This window comes from Trachinotus anak, unplaced genomic scaffold (assembly GCF_046630095.1).
Source record: "Trachinotus anak isolate AG129_WGS33_773 ecotype Australia unplaced genomic scaffold, CSIRO_AGI_Tana_v1 ptg000033l, whole genome shotgun sequence".
Lineage (NCBI taxonomy): Eukaryota > Metazoa > Chordata > Actinopteri > Carangiformes > Carangidae > Trachinotus > Trachinotus anak.
In genome coordinates, this window is record NW_027273884.1 from 4,729,654 (window position 1) to 4,744,826 (window position 15,173).

Genomic DNA, 15,173 nt, shown 5'->3' on the forward strand with positions numbered 1-15,173 from the left:
TATAGCAGAGAGCTGAGCAAAGAGAACCTTAAGAGGTAGTGCATGTACAGTACTTCCAATCAATGGAACTGTTGACCTTTGGTATGGCCCTTCAAAATACGCCATTAATTGTAATAGTTCCTTAAATGGTGTATACATTGAGATTACCATGTGTTTTTGATTATGCAGCAGGTCTAGGTTCTATATTAATACTGTGAAAGTATCAAAGCCTCAGTCCACAGAGAAATGCACACAGCCTGTATTCAGAAACTGAGCCTTAAAACCAGCTGTCAGGACTTCTGGAACTTTGTGATGTCACAACAAAGCAGTCAGTGCTCTCAGCCATGACCCGAGCCCAGGCTAGGAGCCTCTCTTCTGGTTGGCTCATCAACCTGTTGTTACTAGAGCTCCAGAAAGAAGCCTAAGAAATTAAATGTAAAACTACACTAAGGGGGTTTTTGGTAGTTTCTGCCTTCAAATAAAACACTGGAAAAGTATCAACTACAGCACCATCTGTCAGAGACAATCCAGCACCAGTTATTGTCTTGGTGGCCCCGTTTATCTAGTTCTGACCATCATGACAGTTGACTGGGTTCTTAATTTTGTTACTTAATTAGTCGCTAATTAGTGTGCTACACAGTACACAGGTACAGCTGGCATCAGTGCTCTGCACAGGAGTCACCACTGTAATACAGTAACACTCAGTGCTTCCAGTGTCTTTTTTACTGAACTCTGGCCACAGTTACAGCACCATACACAGTGGAGACATCAATCAATACTTTACTGGCTGCTGCTCATCTATCTCATGTATGTTATATCACAGACCGCAACACATCCTTATGAATGTAAATGCACTGAGCTGCTGACAATAGTAGATTCCCATTTTTTACCTCTTGTACTCAATCCCACATTTGGGACCTCAGGTGGGAGACAGCGAAGCTGTCGAAAAGCACCTTCAAATTTATAATTATGTTTTCTTTAAGCTGACAGATTGTAAGGCTTCAAAAGAAGGAATTAGAACGACTTTATATACATCACTTTTCTGTTTTTCTTACTGAAACACTTTACAAAGTGCTTTATGGATGAACAATACTAATAAAAATCTGCCAATAAAAGAGTGCTGGAACAGAAAACAGAAAAAAAGACACGTATTCTCATTTTTATGAAAATATGTCACAATATGGGCTTCATGTGTCTTTGAGTTCATTTGCTGGAAGCTGCCTTGGCTCTCCATGAAGAAACAGTGTCTCAACAAACTGGCTGTACATACATTTCTGCAGAATAGCCTTTTATTTAATTACAGTCTATTAACAAATGATGAAAACAAGGTCTAGGTTTAAAGCGGAATCTGCTTTTTACTCAAGATAAATCTTCAGGAACTAATTTCAAAGAAATGTGAAACAGCGTTACCCCAAAATTCAGCAGCTGTCCCGCACTGGATGGGCACAGGAAGGGGCCAGTAGAGCTCCCTTCAACAACTATCTTGGGCCCAATCTCCCTGTGCAAATGAGCAAAGCTTTGGGGATTTCTGGCTTTGCATTCCATAATGCTGCAGAGACTGAGTGCCTCACAAAGCCTGACTGCAGCAAATTCCACACAGTGGAACTCCACTTTCTCTCCCTGACTCACTAACTCTGTCACTCAGTCGGACCAAGTCACTGTTTTGGGGGCAGTGAGGAGGCTGAGGGGTAAAAGACATTGAGACATTTTGACAGAGACAGAGTTGGCTAGCCACTGACCACCAGGCAGAGCTCAAAGGAGGGTGCCACATAAAAGGGGGCACTATAAAATCCATGTACCAGGCAGAACCATGCTGTGCAATCATGGTGACACAGTGACAGCAACCCCCCTACTGAAAGGATTCATCAGCCGCTCTACACCCAGACACCAGATTCCACTCAGGATCTGGACACACCTTCCATTCAACACTGACCTTCACCAAACACACAAAGGTACTGAACTGGCAGCTAGACCCCACACTCAACAACTCCATTTTTTAACTTTCTGCAAAGTTCTCTTATAGTATGCAATTATGTCTAAGAACCTCATTCATCACAGTGCAACAGAAACCAAGAGGACGTGTCTGAATAACAACATACAGTGGACTACAAGCTCTACGCTTGAATCTCAGAGCTGCAAAAGACATCAACAGGCCACTCTGTGAACTAAGCTAACAGATTCACAACTGGCTGACGTGTTCCCAGCTCTGCAGACACATAAATATGTGTGTATTATGGCTCCAGTGTCGCAGTGTTGGAACATCCTTTTCTTGTCTGTTACATATAGTGCCACACTCAAAGCTCCATTAAAATATATTTCAAAATCATAAGCAAACAGCCATGGTGTCTGAATATAGAAAACAGAGTTACTGAAAATCCTCCATTACACTGACAAGCTTTAATTCATACAAAGAAGTAATACTTGTCAGGTTGAGTCTTTCTCTTGAGCTTCGAAGGTAATACCAGTAAAACAAACAGTTTATATTTGATGTTGGCAAAACAGTGCTGATGTAAAAGTAATCATTTCTCAAACTCCAGTAAACCCCTGAGAAGAGATGCAGCAGTGTCATTACAGAGAGGAAACGTAATTTACTGTCATGCCTCTAACAGAAAGCCCTTAGAGAAAACAGCTGAAAAACAAATGTAGGCCAGAAAGACCAAAAAGAAAAAAAAAATCTGAGGAAAAATCGTCCATGTTTCTTGGTCCAAATGTCATGTCGAAAAGATCTTGGCACAAAGCCCATGTGCAGTAGTAGTTCTACGCCAAGACTTTTTATGCTCTAGTACAGTGGCCCAGAGGAAACAGAAAGAGATGTTTCAAGGCAATAATATTCATAGTTTGTACAGTGTTTCCTAATTATAAACATGCATATAGATGTGTACATACATTGATTTAATTTTTTTGGAATCAAATATACCATTCATGCCCTTAAAAATGCTCTAATGGCTGAACTAAACAGTCACATCTCCATGTGCTGTACTTCCCCATGTGCTTCCCTAATGCCACTGTGTTATGAATGGATCTCAGAGGAACACACACAACTAAATTTAAGGTTGCATATTTAACACTTTTTCTGTGTTTTATTTGGAGTGTGTCCATAAGAAGATATATTTGTGTTTTCAAGTACCAAAAACTATCTCAATGTAGATTTACATCTGCCGTCTCAGGCTTCTCTCTGGAGAGCTAGTAACAACAGGTTGGTGAGCCAATCAGAAGAGAGGCTCTTAAGCATCCCTTCTCATTCGTCATAAAAATATAGCAGATTACAGGTAAACACTCAAACCAAATCCTGCAAGATTGGATGGTGGGTCCAAGTGGGCCATGCTGGGGGGCATGGCTGATGGCAGTGACTGCTTTGTTGTGACATCACAAAGTTCCAGAAGTCCAGACTGCTGGTTTTAAGGCTCAGTTTCTGAATACAGGCTGTGTGCATTTCTCTGTTGACTGAGGCTTTGATGCTGTCACAGTATTAATGTAGAACCTAGACCTGCTGCATAATCAAAAAAACACATTGACATCTTCCTTTATACTATATGGGACCTTTAAAGACTGAGTTGATAATAAAGGAAATTCAATCCCAAATGACACTGAATGAAATAATTCCAACAAGTGTGCAGCTGTAAAAATATACCAAAAAGGGCAATGTAACAAATATCTAAACAGGACTATATCTTCATGATTAATAAACACTTTTCTTTGACCATGTTTTGTTACCCTGAATAAAAAAAGTAAACAAATGCTTTACCTTTCAATCATGCTACGCTATCTGCACACTCAAGGCTCAGATTGTGGATCGTCTCACACTCTTATCATATTATTGTTTTAAATTCCTTTAACAGCCTGCTGCCAGGTGGACTGAGGAATGCAGTTCCTAGACCTATACAGCACATAGCTCCAGGTCAAGTGTCTATACAAAAAAAAACATACATGTTACATAAACCTGCAAAGATCTAAAGGAAAGCTCAATCCATGAAGACAAGATCATGAAAAAGCTAACCAATAATCAGTGAAAAAAAATCTGATGCTCTGAACATTCCCCTACATATCTAATGTCTATGTTAAAATACATGTTTTCAATCTACTTTGATGACAGTGTTACGAGGCTTAATTTGATTAGCCAGGGCAGACAGACCACACACTGCAAGAGCACAACTCTTCCTCACACTTCGACATTTCCTCAAAACACTCCCTTGTTGAGCTCCAGTTTGGTGTAGAGAGGTTTTTCCAACTGCAGACAACCTGCGATGCTTGGAACATTTTATACAGGAGGATGAGGGACGGCCAGGTACGAAGTGTATTCATGTCCTGACATGAGCAGCTGAGTGAGCGGGGGGAAAAGCGACAAGTGGCTGAAACTTCAAAGCTCTCCGGCATGAGCTTCTGGGAAACTGCAGCATGTTCGGCTGCTCTGATCAGATTTAGACACATCCTACAGACAGCCTAAACAATCCTTTCATTGCTGTGGTGAAGGGTGGATTGAGGGTATCTGGGCAGGGCTGCACCATACCTTCCCTTCAAGGCTCTGGGCTGACCCCAGATGGGAGAGGACAAGGCTAATTCTGAGTATGCTGCTGTGGTACAGGGTGGGGGGAGTTACCCCTTTGTCCCCCTGCTTCCAGCCTGAATTAAGCTATTTATAGACCCATGCATTATGGGCTGAAATGCACAACAATTTAAAGACAAAGGGGGCCACATATTTGGGAGACTGGACAGATCTGGAGCTTTGTGCTCTCTGATTGTGTCTTTGAGAAACTGCAGCCAGCAACATCTTAAGGGAAACTGCTTGGTTGGGAGACTGCAGCAGAGTGCTCCTGACAACCAGGAAACTTTCACAAGTGCTTGTCAAGTGAGAAGCATTTCCTCCCTTTCATTTCAGAGGGAAAGTCAAACATGGAGTTTAACCTGTGCAACAAAATTCCTCCCAGCAAAGCGATAGCAGGGAAGCAGCTCAAGAAACTGCTCCACAATGTGGTCTAAAGATCCATAGTCCACAGTGAAAAGCAAACCTATTGCCCAGACCAGACACTGCAGGAAAAAAATATCTTCCCTTGAAATGAAGTACACATTTCCTCAGAACATGATAAGGCACCCAGTGGAATCTGGGAAGGAAAGGCTGCGGTTTCAATAAAGTCTCACTGGACTGTGTCTTACTTGCAGTCAAACGGTATGTGTTTGATGAGATGTCATGAGGGCCCGTCTGAGAGGGAGATGTTAATAACGCTGTGCAGGGAGCTCCAGTGAGGAGCCTAACCCTCCACATTGCTTGCGGCTGACTTCACCAGCTGTGTGACCCTAAAAACCCTTTTCATTCACCTCTGCAGCCAACAGCTGACCTCTCCGGCAGGTGTCACGACTTTGTGAAAACTCACGGAGAAGTTGCAATAACCCCTGAAGTACCGCAGGATGGATGTTTCCCACAAGCCTTTGCTTGAATTTGAATGTAAAAGTTGCACGAAGCTGCGTTTTAACCGCTTAATTAATGAACGCACATGATTTCAACCGCTCTAACTTGAGCAGACTGGAGATGCTGGACAGAGAGCGCGCAGGCTCCCCTGCATTCCCGTCCGCCGAGCCCCGGGCTTGGTTCCCGCTGCATTTAAGGGAAGAGCTACTTACAGGATGGTTGTCTGAGGAGAGACTGCTGGTACGGTTTCCAGGTTTAGATGCATACATCTCACGGTGGTCCGGAAACATAAACAGCGACTCGGACAACAAAGTCCGAACTGTGGTCCGCTGGCGAGCGATAACAAAGCCACCGCGATGAGACACGGAGAAAAGAGCTGGCCAGCCCGCAGCGCCATTGCTAGCAGAGAGCCGAGCAGAGCACAGACCGCCAGCTGCCGCTCTCACACAAGAACACACACACTCAGGCCGACTGGGAGAGGCAGAGAGACACAGAGAGAGAGAGAGAGAGAGAGAGAGAGGTGGGACAGCGTTACAGTCAAGGGAAGTCCCGGCAGAAATCTTGGGCGCAGTAACTGTTCAGTGTTGGCCTTAATGCCTTCACCGAGACGCCACACAGAAACGTATTTGTTCAACCAGCACGCTCGGTTTGTACCTACAAGTAAACTGAATTAGCAAATGTCAGATCTTGCTGTAGCGCCCCCCCAGACCCCATACGTGGTGCAACGGTAGCTCCCCACAAATGCAATTTGTCATGATCCTGACATGCGTCGGTGTTACTGCTGGTTCAGCATCTAAAATGTGGCGTTAGGGTCCATCTTTTGGTGTGATTTAGGACGTTCAGGTGCAGGCCTAGCCTCAAACTACGTGCATGTGGCAAATACAGCACATTTCCAAAGTGTAAAAAATACTTCGTGCTTTCAGAATTGTACATTAAAGTACAAATATCAAAAGTAAAACTTGTGATGCGGGACTGCTGCAGCTGATTGAAGGAGAGCACATAATAGTTACTTCACATACTTTTGGGTACTTCACTGTGATGCATGTGAAGTCACAGTAAGCTAGAGCTGTCAAACTAATGTAGCTGAGTAAAACGTGTTTGCCTCTGAAATATAGAGGAACGAAATAAAGGTTCACTGTGTCTTTCTTTCTTTTCTTTTTTTGCAACCTTTACAGAACACCCTCCAGACAATCTTTGTTGAACATTCTTCCAACCGAAAATTGTTTGCTGAGATCAGTGAAATTTGTCCTGATACAAAGACAAAGTATTCTGTCAGAGGACTCCCCTCTCCTGACACTGCAGACAGTCATTGTCTTTAGTGTGAGAGTCAGAGTGATGACAGCTGAGGAATGACCTCCTGTGGCGTTCAGTGTCACCGCCGAGCTGAAGAAGTCTCTAAAACAAAGTGATGTTCAACAGTTTGTGCAGCATCCTCCTCTCCACAACCAACTTCAAGGGCTCCAGAGGAGTCCCCAGCAAAGAGCCAGACTTCCCGATCAGTTTGTTCAGTTTGTTGATGTCACTGGCTCTGGCACTGCAGCAAAGAATGTTGCACTGGTGAAAGATCTGCAACATCTTGCTGCACATGTTAAAGGACGTAAGCCTCCACAGGACCCTGTCCTGCAGACAGGCTCTGTGTTACATTCCCAGTCCAGTCTCTTGTTGAGGTGGAATCCAAGATGTCTGTATCCCTCCACTGCCTCCACCTCCTCTCCAAGAATGGGAATGGTGTTTAAAATATTCATCCATCAAAGTCATACCAGTGAGGCATACCTAAATGAAATACAGCCAACAATATTATTAATTTCACCTGTGCTTGTTCTGACGTGTTGACACACCTGCCTTGAAAAAGAGCTTTAGGGAGGATTTCTTTAAATAGAGAAATATGACAGAAATGAACCAAGGAATGCAGAGAAGGCTCATATTTTCAGTTAGTGTGGACGGCCCCTGGTGGCCTCTGGTGGCCCCTGGTGGCAGCTGCAGGACCTGCCTATTCTTTTATATCCCATAAGTACTTAATAGTAGTGATGTGTACAGAAAAACAAATGATCAAGCTAACATTAGCAACAATAAAAGGTGGTGTTTTAGCTACATTATAAATAAATGAATAAATTATAAGGAACAGCATTCTTCTTCTTTTTTTTCTCCTTCTTCTCCTTCTTCACCTTCTTCTTCTTCTTATTATTATACAGTGTTCCTTCCACAGTATTAGTTTGTATTTTCTGATATCTGGTCACTGGTAACTAATATTCAGCATTAGTTTAACTGTAAAAAAAATAAAATAAAAAATACCAGGTACAAATCTTAAAACCCAGTGGGAAAGTGGCCTCAGATTTTTCACTGTATGTCAGTGAATGACTGGCAGTCTCAGCCCTGTTTTCCATCATGGAGCTTCTCGCCATAACCCATTATTTCCTTCCTATAGCAGACTGGCATTTCCAATTCACGCCTCTCAGTAGCAGCAGATTGCCATACATACACACAGCCTCCTGATTGGTCTATGATCTCACAATGAAACTCTTAATATTGCTCCACACCAGTGTTCCTTATTGCTGAATTGTGTTGGTGGGAGGTAGATGTGTCTGCTGTTGCTGGCACCCTGCTGTGTCATTGTTAGCATTTCCACAGCCTGACAGACTCCAGGCACAGATTAACAAGGGTGCCGTTGTTTCAGCATATTCTGGTTTGCTCAAACCAACGTACTCACTGGACTGTGCTATTTCATGCACAGAGAGCTATAGTTAAAATCCATCAGGATACACTGCTGCCTTTTCTCCTCATGGAGGCCATTATGGCTCTTCATATGGCCCACAGTGTTAGTCATACCAAATCTACTGTGACACCACTGTAGCCTCCTGGTTCAGGAAGCTGCGGCTGACATCACCTTCATGACCTGCATGACCTCTCTTTCTTTCAAAGCTCCTTGAGGTTTCCCATGTTCTCGTTGCCCAAGTCATTATCTTATTTAGTTTTGAGCTCCACCATCTGTGTGAAGTCTGGGTCATTTCAATACTAACATGATATTTATTAAGTTTGTTCTGAAGTCTGGCCCTCAAACAATGGAAACAAAAGGTCAAAGTCAAGGTCAAGTGTCACAAAAGAAACGTCATAAATAAATATACTATTCACCAAAGCGAAACAAAACAAACATGCGCACAGATAAAAATACAAGACATGTGAAAAGAGGAACTTTAAGTTCCCTGCTGCATATTATAGCATCCTAGAACTGTGGCTATGTTGACCCACAGCCTCCCATGTCAGCAAGATCAGCTTAATGTTTCTTGGTACATGATGATGAACTGAGACGCGGTTGACTTTCCTGAGCCACTGTCAGATATTTTTCTTTCAAATGTTTTCATGTGTGAGTAGTGGATGTGAGAGCAGTGGCTGTTTGTCAGGGTAAATCAGAGAGCACTGACACACAGTTATGTTCACCTCAGCAAAATAAATATGAAAAGAGAAGTGAAAACCAAAAGGGCAGAGCCGGTGAAAGGTGACACCCACCTGCTGACATTTAGACATGGACCATATGATGTGCAGTGTGCCATGAGATTGAAATTTTTGCTAAGAATCATAGTGACATTGCCAACTCTGAAAACAAAAACAAATGCTTCATGAAAAGTGCAACAAGGCCCAAAAAAGACGGGGAACATGTACAAAATGCTGTGGACACTGGCAGGTAGAGGAACACACATCAGTGCACACTCTCCAGTGGCCTGTCAGCACAGATCGCCAAGCAGATTTCTGCCTGTACTTTAGAGAACATGAAATCTTTGATTGTACCACTTGGGTCTTGATATTTGACCATGTTGTTTCTGAAAATCAGGGCTTTGACTATTATCCCTTTAGACATGTTACAATGCTTAAAAATACAGCAGAATAGTTAAGGTTCATGTTACATGCTCACAGTGTCCCAAATCGGGTTCCAGTTGGAGTTCCTTGGCGCATGTCATACCCCTGTCTCTCCCCTTGTCCCCTGTCTCCCTCTGCACTGTCAAGTGTCCAAATAAAAGCAAAAAATGTGCAAAAAAAATAAAACTATCGAGGTCCTGTAACCTTTCAAAGATACACAGGAAGTGCTTAAAAGACTCATTTGAAATTGAAAATGAACAGGGACGATCACACTGTCCAAATGTATTGATGCCAAAGTCAAGAAATGTTTAAAAATAAATAAATATAAAACTGAGATATGATCATTATGGGGCGGAGCCCGGGCCTGGGGTCTTTCAGTGTGGAGTTTGCATGTTCTCCCTGTGTCTGCGTGGATTCCCTCAGGGTACTCCGGCTTCCTCCCACAATCCAAAGACATGCTCATTAGGTTAGTTAGTGACTCTAAACTGCCTGTAGATGAGAATGTGAGCGTGAACGGTTGTTTGTCTCTGTATGTATTATACATTATTCATACAGAATATACATTGGCCAGTAGTGAGAGGGTTGCCGATTCATGTAATGTAATGTGGAGACGACCGGTGTAATAAGCTATAGCTTAACCTTTTCAGCAAATATTGCTTTGTTTTATTTTTAGGTGTATTTACTATGTATAAATAATAATAAGGACCAACATAAATTGAACTGAACTAAACTGAACATCCATGGTTTGATTCCCTGCTGCAGACCTTTGTTGCATGTTATACACATCTCTCTTCTCTCTACACTGTGACTGTCAAATAAAGGCAAACCGACTTAACTTCACATAATTCTTCATTTGGCTTTGTTATGAAATGGAACATAATTCATAAATACAGCTCAAGTCCTGCACTGTCTGCCCTTGATGTGAACAGCCCCAAACACCCCAACTAACCGCAAAGTGACAGTTTCATTCCACATCCAATGTGCTGAGCCAAAACAGTGCTCACACTCTGCACTGTTAAAGGAGCACTTCACAGTCCCTTTAATAGTCACAGGGAGCACTACTCAGCCTATGACAATGGGCTCTGGAGGAGGCTGAGAAAATGACTCAGCTGACATCACTTCAGTAAACTCAGCTTGTGTCTAAGAAAATACACTTGAAATAGAAAACGCACTTGAAATAGAGGATTCTGGATAAACTGTCTGTCTCTCGTACACCCCCTAACTTTGAAAAAGGAATTCTAAACTTCTGTATCAAGATGAGGCATTGGTGTGCACTGGTGTGAGGGAGGGACAGAGAGAAAGAAAGTTTAATAGCCTGCAGAACAGAGCCTTACAGCCGTCTTTAACTGCTCCATTGTGAAGTGGATCATCTTGACTCAACGAACAAACTGAACTGGCTGCATCTGAATGCAAATTAATGAGCATGTCACACTGAGGTATTTCAATAACAAAAAAAATCAAGTTTGCTTGCAACAGCAAAAGAATCATTTGAGGATTGTTTGCAAATCAGTGATTATGCTTTTAACTCACTGTAAAGAATCATCTTTGGCAGCTGCTCTGCAGAAGGCGCTCCTGTGGTGTAACGGTGGACTGTGTAGTTTGGTGTTTGCTGACATCTGCTGGTGGAGAGTATAAATATGTAATGAGCACACAGGAATAAATCATTTTACAGGCCTCTGGCAACACATTTTTTTTCTTTATTCAGAGTAAGATGTGTCAACATCCAGCATGACAAAAATTGTACAAAGTTCACAATTTATAAATTAAATATCACAGCAACTTGTGATCTCACACATTTATAGCAAAATTAAAATGTCAACAAATCCATGCTGTGTAGTACAAAAATAAATCAAACTTCAGTTCCACAGAGAGCACAATAGTTTATACAAAATCCTGTCTTTGTTAATGGTCACTGAAATCAATCTCAAAATGAATTGGCTCAAATAAAATAATAAACTCTGATGAATTCACAATAATTTATATGAAAAGTCAGCATTCTAAATACTTGACAACCTTTTTGTGTTCCCTATAGATAGTCACAGATAACTCTTTTCAGATTTGTTATTTATGTACCAACATCAGATGAGCAGCCAGTTTGTGCTTTAAAACCCCGTTTCCATTTTTACTGATAATGAGAATTAATTCAAAAACTGGTACTAGCTATTACTCTACTGAAGCATTACTATATTGGCAAAAAGCTGCAGACACGATGCTGTGGAAAAAGGCGTATGCAGTCATGGATGATGGGTAGTAGAGTCCTGAAAGAGGACAGTAAAGTACAATAGATGAGATTTAATTAGGTGAACGACAAGCACCTTTTGCATTAGCTCTCAAAAAGGCAAATTCTGAACATGATCGCTAACAACTAGAACAACAGAATGGAGGGGTGCATACAGTCAGGCATACGGGCGTCACGCTGGATTGTATCACCCCTCGAAGGTCTCATTCCACCAGACCTTCGTTTTCTTCTGCTTTTTTTAAAACCTTGAATTGATTGACTATTTAATCCTTTGTACAGTGATTAGATATAAAGTGCTGCTGGGGGATAACTTCATCTTCCTAAAACATAGCAAAAATGAAAGAACATTGTTAATGTTTTTACACTTGATAATAGCCTACAGTATAACTGCTATGGTTATAATCATCCTCTGCTCTGATTTCAAGTCCCTGTTCTTCCTCTCTCAGTGGTACTAAATCCACACCTACAGTGGCTCCAAGCAGTTGGTTACTCCAATCGTGTGCCAAAGAGGTCACCTGGAAAATTGCACGCCGCCGTACGTAAGGATAATATCTTCAAGGACAAGTGCAAATAGTCTACTGGCACATAAGTGGGGACAGTGACCCTGTAAGTCCCGCTGTCATACTCTATAAATACTCTTTACAAAACCCTCTGAAACCCTCCTTTTAGGTGTCCGGGTACTGCTTTTAGTTCCTGTAAGAACATCAAAACATGGAAACGAAGGTGTCCCTGTGCAAAATCGTACAGAAAAAAAGTGGAACTCATATACTTTCCCTTCTAAATCTCAATGTCCAGGTTCCCTCCTCTTTTTTAAAAACACTTTTGTATTAAAAGATTTGTATAAAAATCAATATTTTACATAGGCTATATTAAAAAGATTCATGTTACCCCACTATGCTTATAAACAAGAAATTGCATATACCCAACCTTTTTTTTTCCTTTGCAGATTGCATCCTGTACCTACTATAAACAAATGATTTAATTATTATATTGCTGAGACGTTTCTTGATCCTAGCAACACAGGTCTCGAGATTGAGCAGATTTGATACTAGAAAGGCTAGAATGTGGTCTAGGTCATTGTCTTTACACATCATTTCTACTTGAGATTAGTTAAGGATGAGCATGTGAACATGCATGCACCGCACAGATGTGTTCCTCTAGGAGTCAACTGGTTCTCCTAGATAATGGGATTTCCACCATCGGGTTTCCGTGTAATGATGTTTACAATATAACTGTTCATACATACATTCATACATACATCAGGTCAGTTTCCTCTCCGGATTCATTTAGCGCACCAATTAAAAATGCCCCCACCTACAGCTACACATCTTTTTTTCATCAAAACAAAACACAAACGTTTCTCAAGCATTGTCAGAAAATAAAGAAATTTGCAAACCAGTTCTTGCTCTTGAACAATCTACACGCAAGAAGAAGAAGAAGAAGAAGAAAAAGATGAAGAAGAAGAGGAAGAAGAGGAAGAAGATGAAGAAGAAGAAGAAAACATCTAAAATCATCAAGTCCAAAATCACCCAGTGAGGAGAAAAATAACTAGCTTCCTCCTTGCTTGTAGTTTTTTCATTTTTATTTCACTATCCAGTTTTTCATCTAAAATGCTTTGTTGTCAACAATAAAAGGAACTCACGTTCCGTTATCATTAGCTTACTGTTCAGAAATATACACTAAAAATGTGCATACATGAGCAGCTAGAAACATTACATGACACTATGTCAGCTCATATGAAAACGTACAAAATGTGAATGTCCTCAAAAACTATTTTGCAGTTTACTCTTTTATGTTCTTCCTCAAAGCAAGACCCAAAAAGAAAAGAAAGACAGAAATAAATTATCTTGAGGTCTTCCTACGCATAATACCTCTTTTTTTGAGAGAACAGAATTGAGAATATATAGCACTATATAAGTTACTGCACCGCACTGAGGAGATCAAACCGTTACTGCCTGTTTGTATGTGGACTTTATACACCACCCACACCTGCCGGGGGAACAAAAATCTCCCTGTACTGAATGGTTACACTTGGATCCCTTGAACAGCTTGCTTGATGTTTTCCAACAGGGCTTTGTTTTCTGGGCTCTGGTACTGGTCTTGATTTGTGTACATATCCGTTAGAGTGGTCACATAGGCGTCAAAGTTCTGCTCGCTTATTGGCTCCTGCAGGAAACGGAGACACAACATGGAGGCTTTTAGAGGAGATTCATTTTTTATTGTTGTTGTGTGTCTCAACAAAACATGTGAAGACATGACACGGTTAAAACTGTTGCTTTGTCTACCACCCACTGTGCTGCAGAATAGTTCAGTTACAAATAAACAAAACTACTTTCACAATAATAATAAGAGAAAAAAAGAAAAACAGATGTCACATATTTGCTACATGAATGCCATGAGCAAATTAAGGCCAAAACAATTTGAATTTCAAAAGCAACTTGAACACCTTATTGTGAAAGGTAATAATTGCTGAACATTAGTATTGTATGACACTTGTTCACTTGAATCGAAACACTCACAAAGTGCACAAGACAAAAAAGTTCCTGGGTTCGCTTCCGTGTTGCGCAACCCACTGCACACAGTGAGTATAATAGGTGGATATTGGGGCTGCACAACATGCAAAAAAATCATATTGTGATTATTTTGGCAGATCTTGCGATTGTGATATAAGTCATGATTTCAGTTGAAATGATCATTTAAGCATTTTGTTTTCACAGATTTTTTTTTTAAATGATGATGTGATTTTTGTTGGGGCTTGTACCAAACAAGCATGTTCCCTTACTTAGAGAAGACTGAAGAGAATATGATTTGTAGGCCGGGGCATCTCTGTAGCAACACAATGCTTATGGTGCTAACAATGCACAACAATGTTGTGACACATTTAACCTTTATCAAAAAAAAAAAGCAGCCCCAGTGATTTGGATATTGCTCTTAGCCATATTGTGATTTTAATTATATGTCGATTAATTATGCAAACCTTGTAGATACAAAACCACGCTTGCAGTTCCAGGCGTCCTGTCAACTGTTTTACAGAGCGCTCTCTTAACAACCTTGGTCTGCAGAGAAAACGGGCCATAGGAACTGTGTGTGACCACTGGGGCAAATTGGCAGCAAAGCTGAGTGCAGCTACGCTTGATGCAACTTCTCTTAGTTCACACAATTAATGTATCTACAAATGAGAGGTTAGTAAAATAGTAAAAGCCCAGCAGTGATCTTCACCGTCTTGGTAAAGAACCATAGCAATGATAGTATTTGCATTCAAATTTGAATTCAGTTGAATACAGATTTTGTGCTGTAATGGGAGACAAAATACAAATGAAATTGACAAATATTTGCAAATATTTGTTAAGGATACTGTGTATAACAGCACTGAAACAGATAACAATAAATATGTCTCCTGACTGACAAATGGAAACTCTATCAGAAGGAGTTTTGAAAACAAATGGACTAAGTGTTAATATCATATGGTAAAAGAATAATGAAATGAAGTTATTGTGGTCATCCATATCAGGACTGACAGCTACTTAAGGGAGCACTGTGACCTGATAGGACAGAGATCTGATTGATTCCAACAGATTAATTATTATCAATAAAAAAAAAGAAACAGACAAACAAAAAACAATACTTAATATCAGTTATTTTTTTTGAAAGAGGGGAATTCAAACCACATTTATTGAGTGGTACTAATTAAATTCACAA

General features: G+C 40.9%; 2 protein-coding genes across 9 annotated transcripts in view; both read right to left on the bottom strand.

The window, feature by feature from the left end:
- Positions 1-6,118, bottom strand: part of LOC139614123 (peroxidasin) — a 54,623-nt gene extending 48,505 nt beyond the window's left edge. For both annotated transcript variants that reach the window (XM_071471283.1, XM_071471282.1), the window contains exon 1: positions 5,596-6,118. In XM_071471283.1, coding sequence (XP_071327384.1) covers positions 5,596-5,780 — 185 coding nt within the window. In that variant the 5' untranslated portion in view covers positions 5,781-6,118. The remainder of the gene's footprint in view (positions 1-5,595) is intronic.
- Positions 6,119-10,912: 4,794 nt separating this feature from the next.
- Positions 10,913-15,173, bottom strand: part of myt1lb (myelin transcription factor 1-like, b) — a 94,615-nt gene continuing 90,354 nt past the window's right edge. For all 7 annotated transcript variants that reach the window (XM_071471366.1, XM_071471368.1, XM_071471371.1 and 4 more), the window contains one exon: positions 10,913-13,640. In XM_071471366.1, coding sequence (XP_071327467.1) covers positions 13,500-13,640 — 141 coding nt within the window. In that variant the 3' untranslated portion in view covers positions 10,913-13,499. The remainder of the gene's footprint in view (positions 13,641-15,173) is intronic.